The 11,449-nt window shown below is 36.0% G+C and overlaps 1 protein-coding gene across 2 annotated transcripts in view; it reads left to right on the top strand.

The window, feature by feature from the left end:
* Window positions 1-403: 403 nt before the first annotated feature.
* Window positions 404-11,449, top strand: part of LOC123698986 (semaphorin-1A) — a 234,839-nt gene continuing 223,793 nt past the window's right edge. For both annotated transcript variants that reach the window (XM_045645831.1, XM_045645830.1), the window contains exon 1: window positions 404-573. In XM_045645831.1, the coding sequence (XP_045501787.1) occupies window positions 480-573 (94 nt within the window). In that variant the 5' untranslated portion in view covers window positions 404-479. The remainder of the gene's footprint in view (window positions 574-11,449) is intronic.

The following is an 11,449-nucleotide window of genomic DNA, read 5'->3' as shown; positions in this document are numbered from 1 at the left end:
ATTACGTGATGAACGTCAATTAGCGACAAAAGCTCTGGTTCAGATTTTTTCCGGAAGGGGGAATTAAAAGCTTTCTTAACGCATCGAACTCTACATCCCGTTGTTAGTCAATGTAATTGCGATCTCGTGGCGCCCTCTGCGCTAACGAATTTTTAAAAACCGAAAACTATAAACAAAGGCTCGGCGGGGGGCATTCGAGTTTAATTGCAGGTTTAGCGTTCATTAGGATATGCAATTTTTTAACGCGATTATGACGTCGCAGGGTCGAGGGTGCGTTGGGGTGAGGGGCTGCGTCACGTGCGAGGTCCGCACTCCGCCACGACGCATGCGAGACCGCGGGGCGCCGGGAGCGCATGCGCCCCCTCATACCCTGCCTCGGCCGTCAGTCAGCCGCCGGCCATCGCGCGCCCCGTCCGCTTTCACAGCGCCCAAACGTGCCGCGAGTGCTTTTCAAGTGATGTCGGCTTGTGACTAGTGCCATGCTCGTGCACTGTGCCCTCCTGGCGGCTCTGCTCGCCTCCGCCGCAGCAGCTTGGCAGGAAAACGTCCGCCCTAAGGTCTTCGCACAACTAGGTTAGTACGAAAGCTGCCGTCACGTTGTCAGATGTTACACGGACAGCTTTTGACAGCTTAGGGCTCACTATCGAGTTGTTGTAGTGAACGTTCGATGTTTACGTCGTTTTGTTTGACGACAATCGCAGCGCGCATCCAAACACGCCGTTCGAAGCTCTTGTTTATATTATTTAGGTCGATGTAATCAAAACACTCAAGTTTGTTAGTGTTATTAAAGTGCATCTATTCATTGAATTAAGAAACTCTATAGCGTAAGAGAGATCGTTTGATACGTCAGATTATAGGTTATCTTGGGAGGCGAGAGGTTATAGACTCGCGTTCTTATTGGAGCGTCGGCGTCGTGAGCTTTCGACACAGTACTTTATTTTGAGATATAAAACTCAGCAGTCATGTTTTTTGAGTAATTATCTCATAAGTATTAAAAATATATTATAAAATGTATATTATGTGTTTTGTTGTGGTGTGTAAAATGAATGTTTTAAGATTTAATTAACATTGAAAAGTACCATTATTTTCTTGTATTCAATTAGATAAATCTGTTAAAGTTTATTGATATCTGTAGTATAAACAATCATAATTATTCGTAAAATATAATATAGAGGATAGACAGAAATACGGGATACATTCCAGCAAAGGCATTGTTTCATATAAATCAAAAAGCTCCGCGATTTCTTGACATAGAGCTCGCACAGTCCGGCGGTAGAGGCACGCGATTCATCGTATGATAAAGCCGGAGGACTGTGCCTCTATTGTTTTATTGTGCAGCCTGCATTGCAGGGGACAGCCACGTGGCTCTCATTAGTGGATCACAAAGCGAAGCAGTTTGTTCTGCGTTTTGCAATGTTACGCTTAGATTGGCGACCATGCGAGGTTTAACGTACCGAACTAAATTTTGCCTAACTCCACCGAATGCATTTAATGTTTTTACAGCGTATTGTACAATGTGATATCTTTATAACAGAACTTTAGCATGGTTCGCTCGATTTAAACAGCGTAAGCTCGTTTTGTGGTTTCTAGTTCCGAATGGACTTGGTACTTGTATTCATGGTGTATTTGAATTGCGGTCACGGAAGCTCGTGCATCGTAAATATGATAAATAAGACCACCCACTGGGATAATAATACAGAGATGGACATTGAAATAAACTTAATCGAGATGTATGTTTATGTATAGCGCCTACAAAAATACGTCAACTTTACTTTTTTTTTGTACTAAAAAAAATTAAAACGAACAGATTTCATCAAAAAAAAAAAATACACTTTTAGTTAAGTGCGCGCGGTGCCTCTCGCTCCCCTTACATAAAGTATATGACTCGAATTGAGAATCTCTTGATTTGAGGTCGTTAAAAAAAGGAGGATCGTTAAATTTAAGCAATGTTAATATTAATGAACGGTTATATAAGAATGTATGTCGTACGGTACTTTAATAGGTCCAATTAGGAACAATATGAATTAAAACGTATAGGTCTAGACGTGTAGACTATAGTCCCGTCGCATATCCGTCGATTGTATTCTTCGCTGTTTGATTATAAATATTAATAAGCCAGTTTTAATCATTGCCATAAAAACACCCCAAGTATGAATCGAATCCATTAGCAGGTTTTATTGTTATTTTATTTATAGTTGTACGTATGTTAAGTGTGAAGTGTCGAATGATCTTCAGCAATTTGATCACTCAATATAAACTAGAGGGTTCTGCCCACATGATGTGGTTTTATACACGATCAAAGGCCTCTGTGGAAATTGGAGATACAGGATTCAATATAAATATTAAATAAAGCTCATTTCATTATACCTACGTTGTATATTAAGTGAGTATTTTTGCGTAATAATGTTACATACATTTATTAAATAATAATAATTTTACAAATTTATAGGACACTTCGACCACATGAGTAGAAAAATTTCTACTCATGTGCTCCGACTGACTAAATGTTTCAATACTTTGCAATTTATTTGCAAAAACAAAATAATAAAAAACTAAAAAATTTTCCATCCACGTGTTAACTTAATTAAAATATTCATGAAATATGTTTTCGGCTTAGATTGTACCTATGTACCTATATTTGAACCAAGAATTTAATTAACTTCCATCTCTATCGGAGTTTAAAAATGTTTTATCAAAAGAAAGTGTCATCGTTGTCTATGTAAGCGGCATGAAGATAAAAACTTGAAAGAGCTATATTACATAGATAATGTAGAAACTGAGCTGAGCTATCATCTATCTAGACTGGTTTGGCGTAGGTGTGCTACAAACCGGTAAAAGGGAGTTTCTCCTGTCAATGACTCATTAACCAGTATTGAGTCAGGTCAGTGATAGATTTTTCTTCGAGCCGCATACCTACCCATATATTGCACATCTTCATTTTCAATTACTAGCGAATTCAGAGAATCTTTATGAAAATTTAAAATAAAAAAAAAAATATTTTAAATATATAAAATAATTTAAATGGAAATTAGTAAATGCAAACGAAGTCGTTGTATTTATCATTGAACGAATTAGTGTGTCTTCAATAGTAAATGGGCAATATTTACAGTAATCCAAAATTAATAATGCACATGCAAATCTTCGCTAATTGTCGTATTTCCGAAGACACTCGAATCATTGAATCGTAAGAGCCCTAAACAACGAACTTGCATTTTACACCTTGTTCATAAGAAATAGAAGTCAATTCATGGTCATACACAATCAAAAACAAATCGGGCGGTAGGTGACGGTAGCCTGTCAGTCAAAAAACTCAAAAATCCGTCAGTTGTCTTTAAATATTGGTGGTGACTGCACGTGTTTTCTCTGTGTGGAATTATATAGAGCTGATATTACGTACCCTTCTTGGTTTTATTTTTAAAGGTGAATTGAATTAATCGATGAAATGATTTACACAGGTGATGGCAGTAGGGAAAGTGAAAATGAAGAAGAGTTCCGATGTATCTAAAATGTCAGAAATAAAGATAATCCCTGATTTTGATTTTTTTTTTTTTGTCATAATATTGAAGAATGATCAACTGTAAATACTTTTGAACTGAGATTTTAATGATAAGATTTACATATATGGTTTAAATATAAACCTGTGTTTGAAAACCATACTTTATCTACACTAATATTATAAAGAGAAAAACTTTGTTTGTTTGTTTGATTGTGATGAATAGGCTCATAAACTACTGGACTGATTTTAAAAATTCTTTCACCATTCGAAAGCTACATTATCCAAAAGTAACATAGGCTTTGTTTTATCCCAGAAATCCCACGGGAACGGGAACTATGCGGGTTTTTCTTTGAAAACGCGGGCGAAGCCGCAGGCGGAAAGCTAGTACAATATAAATTTTGTATTATTTTAACCTTCTTTTCTTTCATCATTACACCAGCTTCAGTAAGACACTTTAAAAGTACCTTCTATAAATTTTTCCAAGTAAATCAATCCAACAAAGATAATATATTCGCAATCGTGGGGTTATACTCGCTATTTACTTACAAGGAATTATCGAAACAAAATCGTTACTTACCTACAAATACATATTAATCTCTTTTAGCACAAAACATATAATTTGACTAAATTATGCATGAAGAAAATGCATTTAACCGCTCTATATAGATATCATCTTCGGACTCTCCGAGAATATGACAGTTGCCGAACAGTGACGAAGATTTCTATGCGCATTATTAGAAAAAAAAAAAAATTTTACTTTTGGATTACTGTACCTGGGTATCACTCTGTTGCAAATAACCTAGGTTACACCCAAGAAGCTTCTTGGTTACACCAGACAGACGAAATTGGTAATTTATATAACTATGTTAACTAGTGAAGTTCTTGTAAGTTATCATATTATCATTTTGTAGCTTCACGTGTTTTAAAAAGGACAAGGAGATTTATGTACTGCTCGTAATGGGTTTTCTGTATCTAAACTTCAATTTGATATTTTATACGGGGGCATTATGGTTTCAAACGCCCCTTTATGATTTAACTGCTCAGATTATAAGAACGTTTGAGTGTGCCCATAAAATAACTGTTCATTTACTACCTGAAGAAGAAATAAATTACTTACAGGATAATGCTTTTATATTGTGGAATGTTTAAAACGTGTCGCGTTTTGGCTTATACGTATTTATTGGGTCATTCGTCAGAACCAATACTCAGGGGAACTGTTATGTGGTTGGGGTGCATAATACTGTGACGCGATGTTGTTTATGATTGGACATTCTACTACAATTTATTAACATTTGGGAATGGCTCGATAGGGGAATAAACTCATTTGCCTCACGAATATTATGTTTATGATGTTATACTAAAAAGAACAGTATAATGGATAGGAATTAGGAAAATCGACGCCGACTACAATACTGATATTCCTTCAAAAACGATAGGGCAAGCAATGTGACCTTTGAGGAAAGTCCGTTATGTTTGTGAAAGTGGGTCGCAATTGTGATTAATAAAAATCGTACCGGCAACGATAACCGCTAATCAAAAAAGGACAAAAGTTCAAGCGTTCATCGACAATGCGATCGCTATTAGAAGACAGGAATGCGATAATAGGGCAAAACAAAACGTGCTTAGTGGTAACGTAATATGGTGGATAATGGTTTGTGTTTTGTATACAAAGATCAGCACGTTGAATATCAACCTTAATTTAAAGCAATAAAGCTTTTTTTGTAGAGTGACAACGATTGTTATGAATGACTTGCGTCGCGGGCTACGCACGTGCGTGCGGCGTTGCAAGCGCGCTGCTACGGTATAGGAGTGAGGGAGACGTACATATTGTAGGCGCCACTTGGTGGGACAGAGACGGATATATGACGCCTAACCTTACTGTCTTCGCCCAATTTGGGATTTAGTTTCCTATATTCAGTCCTGTCGGTTATTTTTGCACATAAGAGCTATGAGCTTGCCTGTAACACAATTAATTACAAGCCTGTGAGATATCGGATAAGTTGGGAATACGCCTGCAAAATAGATATTGCATTTCATAAATAACCGTTAACCACATGTGCATGACATTTGTTCCACGATGCATTTCCTCTGCGAGAGTTCGCTGTAGGTCTCATAACTTTCCCGAATATGTTATGAAGATTGGCCATAACTTGAACGTGCTATTACATTTTTTGGCGATATTGCTTTTCGAACCAAACACGAATATAATGGGATATGGTATCGGCTGTTCCATTCAGATCTGAAATGCGGAAGAATGGAGATGAAATAAAAGCAGTTGGGAATGGTGTTTTTATTCAACCTTTCCATATGAGTACAGGGCAAACATTGGTTTAGAAACGAAAATATTTGCCGAATCCTCCACGCATAATACAGAGGAAAGGCATTTTCAAAATGGCTGGGCAAGTGTGCCTAGTCCATTGTTATGCAGTTTTAAATCCGGATTAAAAAGGAAGCTCATAATAAGTCCTATGAGGGGAAGCTACATTCACTTCTCGTTGTGTTGCAACTTCGTTGTAACGCTTTGCTATTGTGCAATGCAAAATAGTTTACATTCGCCAACTAAGCATTAAGCTCATCTTTTGTTTCCATTGTCCGGATCAATTGCCGGTGTACGTTAGAATTATCCAATTGCTCTGTGCAAACAAGCAGTAAAAAATTATTGTTTCTACAATCAAAGCGTACCTATAGTACCTACGTCTAATTCATTATTTTTCCATATGAATTTGTCGGTCGGCTCTCAAAGGCGTATCTTTTTACTTTCATTATTATTTCACTTGCATAGTTTGCGACAAAAAGGTATTGGAATATGCAAACGCCCCCATTTGCAGCGAGTCGCATTAAAACCCTTTGCATTTGAAAAGGCTCCGATGAATAGGTAGGAGTCAATGGGTCGTAAGAAATGGGCCAGTCAGTGACGCAGGCTTGTAGTCAAGTGAAACGCACTTCTAGACCAGTTTATTGAGATCTTTAAATGTTAGCTAATGTTCTTGGCATCAAAGGCAGCGGCAGAGGCATTTATAGGTTACATACCGCAGTCTTTCTGTCTCGGTCTATTTTTAAAATCAAATTTGGTACTCGATATCGCTTCAAAATATCAGTTGGATAGGCTAAAACGAATATTGGTTTAGTTTCGGTAAATAGAAAAATAAAGTCTCTACAAAATTTCTTATCACACTTTTGTTGACACGTTGATAGTACAGCTGTTCTTATGACTACGGAAACGAAATCACTGATGTGTATTATACAGTATTTATAAAGTAAATTTGCATTAAGTGTAGGGGAGGTCGTTTTAACCTGGTAGCCGTCGTTCCATTAATGAGCCAGGTGGTTTGTACAATGTGAAAGTTAACAATACCCGTTGGCGAGGGTAGCTTACGTTCTATCGCGTGCTTTCTACATATACTCAATGGATTTTTCTATTCCATTTAATTGTTAAGCCGTCATATGGTTGATGTGTTACCATTGTGGGTGTCCTGGATTACGTTATTGTTATTAGTTTGAACTTCATTATTAATTCAGAAACAATAAACTTAATTGTAGCTAAGAAATTTATATTTCAAGGTATAAGCTTATGTGAATTTTTGCATTATTTTTATGTCATGTCATTAAATTGTACACGAAGTCTCTATAATAATGTAACTTCCTAATTACCTCAAAATCACGTATCAATTATTATTTGTTATTGTTTATGATACATTAAAATTAGTGTTCTTGTTAGCATATAAATAATGTAAATACCAGTGAAGTGTATTAGTCGAGGAGAGATGTATATTTAGTGATTTAAAAATAAACAAGCCGTGCGGCCGCTCACAGTCTACACTTGAACTTGACGTCGAGATCAATAACCGCTGGCGTGTTGATTAATTTTTATGAGTTTTAAATTATTTAATTGTAAATTTCAATTATACCACATTATATTATGTAGTTTGAAATGACGCAAGTCTTATTCAATGTGAGTTGCCGTTGGTTTTGCAGCACAAATTGGTGATCGTATCATTTTATATACTCGTTAAGGAACTAAGAATAGCTTGGAATTTTATTTCATGTCTTTTAAGGGTCATGTTCAATTATGAATGTAATACAGTGTAAAAGCAAACAGTTAGTTCCTTTTGATTTATTTGAATATTTATTTAGGTAAAAATGCCGCTTTTTATGCCTTTTAATTCTAACAATAAGTTTAAAGGATTAAACAATTTCTTCAATTGCTATCAATTCGCAAATACAAAATGAAGCTCTCTAGACGACAGACGTAATAACAAAATTCTCCTCAAATAATTTACAAATAATTGAGCTGATAAAGGGAGGTATCGTTTGTGAGAAAATAATGAGGATTCGAACCGTAAAATTATCAGTCACGGAAAATCACATCAGCGCGTTCTCACTGTCAGGATTTACATTCCATCAAAATATAATTTAGATTTTTCTCTTATACTTGATTTTCGGCACATCTTTAATGAAATATCGCTTTTGAAGTAGGGTTCCTCAATTCTCGAACTGACAGTCGTGACTGTGATTAAATAGTTACGTTTTATTTATTGAACTGTTTTTGTCGCAAAATATACGGAGTATAAATTGCGATTGATCATTTGCCGTTGGCAAATATCTACCCCATATGAATACTTTACTCTTGTTTGTTATAATGACCATCGTTTTTAGTTCATTTTCTTTTTACAAGCACAAACTAAATTGATAACAACGACCAATGCATTCAGATCGTCATCACGGATAGACGAATAAATGGATTAAGAAAAAAATCCTCAGGGAATGCGATAGTCTCTACTAAAGCATTCAATGCAGATGTTTAGCAGTGCACCGATCGATAGCTTAGACAGGAATAATTGAAGCAACCGTATCCCTTTCAGAAATAGAAACCAGTTCAAAGAAAAAGACGGCGCTAAATGCATCTTTCATTTAAAACGATTCACTGAAAAAAACTGTCCTGAATTCCATTTGCTGAGCCCACAAATTACATTATGGACTAAGGGTTGGAATAATATGAATTGTTTTTGTTTGCCTTTGTTTAGGTTAGAGTTGTTTTATTTGCATCTATTTTTATAAATTGTAGAGTCGTTTAAGCGGCTCTATTTTTTTAGCATACAAGATTACATGTATTGGCGCTATAGTCTGTGAAGTTTGGATTTTATTGTATTTTCTGTATTCTATTTTTCTACTATAAAGCTGAATATGTAATTTTTTTATCTAATAAAAGGAGTTAGACTAGGAGGATTGATCTAAATATACAATACTTATCAACAAATTTAATGCTTTTTAGATATTTAACGAAACAAATAAACAACAACACCTTATTCCCAACTTCAATTCAACAGCAAAACATATTCACATTTCCTAAAGTAATTTATAAATATAATTTCCTGCAGTAATTAATGAGCCCTTAAGAGTTCATTGGTTTAGCAAAGTTCCCGCTGCAAACTCGACTTACGCTTACTTACTTCGGTGACATTGGATTAGTTCGGAGTTCGCAAGTTGCCGATGTTACAGCGTGTCTAAGATAACGATAGGTTAATGGCATCCGTATTATGAAAACTTTGACGTTTGGATATATTTTGACCACATTATTATTATACGGGCAAATGTAAAATTGTATTTCGCGTTCGAAACGGCGTTAAGGGTTTATCTAGTGGTTTGGTAGTGACTAGTGAGTGTTATATTTTTTTCCTATAACGTTTAAAATTCAAGATACTGAAAATAGTGTCATAAGATTAATGTAAATTAAACAAATGTATGATTATCTAAATCTATTATATACTAGAAATGACCTAAAGTCTTCGTTAAAATGAATTATTATTTAATTGAATGGAGTATTTCATTTAGTTAACGACAAATAAGTTATAAATCAGAGCTAAACAAGGAAATATTTTTATTAATGTTTATGTGTCTTATAAAAAAATATATTACTTTTTACGATATGTCATACGTAATTGCTTAGGAACGGTTTCGGCCCCATGGGGTCTAACTATAGTACGGTTGCGCGATAATAGCCTTTATTATGAATTTCCGTAATAATATCATACTGTTTTATTGTTTACGTCTGGATTAACTACGCTGGGGCATGGAGTTGTCTGAATTTTTTCTCATTGAATGATTTATTTATGTGAATATCTTTCGTAAAGGCAGCTAAAAACTTGTATTGAGTTTATGTGATAGCCAAACTTTCTTGGAACAATTTAGCTTACTTAGAGTTTAGACTTTATAAAGCTTTAAGGTACAAGTCCGAGACGGGCCGCAGACCGCAAACTGCAACCGCAAACTGCAAGCGACACCACTTGTTTCTATGAACATCTATGAAATTGATTCCAAGCGCGGCAACACTGCTGCCTGCGGACGCAACGCGCAGCGTGCGGCCGCGGCGCGCAGCGACCGCAGACTGCAGTATGCAAATGCCACCTGCGCGGAAGTGACAAACTATCTTTGTCTTTTTTGTTTATATCATTTAGACACGGTTCTGTGCATTGTGCAGCCACGGCATGCAGCCGCAGTTGGAATAGCGACCGCAGGCAGCATTGCGGTAACCGCAGCCGGTAGCCACAGTGTCGCCTGCGGTTGCAGTCTGCGGCCCGTCTCGGACTTGTACCTTTAACTTAGTCAAGCCATTTGTTCAAAGCCTAAACGTTAGTAAATATTAAAATCGAAAGTTTTTACTGTTATAGTAGGATAGGTATTTAGGATATTCGCTTGTTTTGAGGGATAAGTGGAAGCAACTTTTGCGAAACTCTCTATTATGAATTTATTCTCTTTACTTAGGCTCGACCATAATTTTCTGGAAAACAAGTGAATATTCTAACCTCAGAGAGCTTCAGAAGGACGGAACCCTCGATGAGCAAGAACTCACATTTGACTGGCTTTTTTAGCGAAAAGCATGCATATGAAAATGTTCAATAGGGCTTACATACAATGAAATTGAAGAGGAAATTTTTTGCATTTTATTATTTTGGCAGCGTGTCAAAACTGTTATTTCCGTTGCACACCAATATAGTTTAATTCCCAAAAAACTCCAACCAATTAATTTATAACTACAAGCGCAGCACCCACTTGAAATAACTTAACAGCCGTGCGAGCGAATCTGGGTCGTTTGCTCTAGCCATTAAGTTTTAAAATTGCTCTATGGGTTCCGTATAAAAAGTGATTCCCACATGAATGATCGCGGAGCGAGGTCAAAAGTTCAAGTTGGTAAAAAACCGTATGCAGCAGCTGTTTGGCACATGATGGTTGGCGATGGAAAAACGTTTAATAAAACTAGGAGCTCGCTCGCTCATTTCTTTCATATTTTTTCGTCGGGACGTGGTGTTGCTATAAGAGTACGTCATTTCGAGCGGGATTTATTTTTTTGCAGAGCACTGCGACATATTTTAATGTGTCTTGACGGGAGTTTTATGTCTATCGGGCTATTAAAAGCATTTTATAAACTTGCTAAGATATTAAAATGGTATGACGGTAAATAAAAGTCAGGTAGAGTTTTTAAGTAGAGGTATTTAATTATGAATTTTTATATTATTTTGCAACTTCTCAATTTTGCTAAAAATATTTTTACTCTTATGTCACTTTCAATTAAATCTTTTAAGGAGTCTTCGTTTACAAAATTGGTTTGGATTTTGCTTGTGTCAAAATTTTTGGAAAACAATGTCGTAGTGTTCTTTAAAACTACGTGGAATGTGTAAACAATACTAAAGCTGCAAGATAACGAGATATTCTTGTGTAATGTAAAAAATGTTCATATTCAGCGGATCAATGCAAAGCCCCAAGCGGTTTTATTTGGTTTCGTGTAGGCAGCGTATCGTGCTGGCGGTTACAAAGTTCAACCAAATATACAGGCTAGATAAATTTCAAAGTTTGCCAAAAACTTTCAAACAAGTTTCAAACCTCTGAAGGTTTTCGGAATCGATAATTACGTAGCTATTCTGTTCAATTTATTTGCGAAACCTCTACGAATGGCAA

Source organism: Colias croceus, chromosome 17 (assembly GCF_905220415.1).
Source record: "Colias croceus chromosome 17, ilColCroc2.1".
NCBI lineage: Eukaryota > Metazoa > Arthropoda > Insecta > Lepidoptera > Pieridae > Colias > Colias croceus.
The sequence above is the reverse complement of the archived record's forward strand: the minus strand, read 5'-3'. Positions and strand labels throughout refer to the sequence as shown.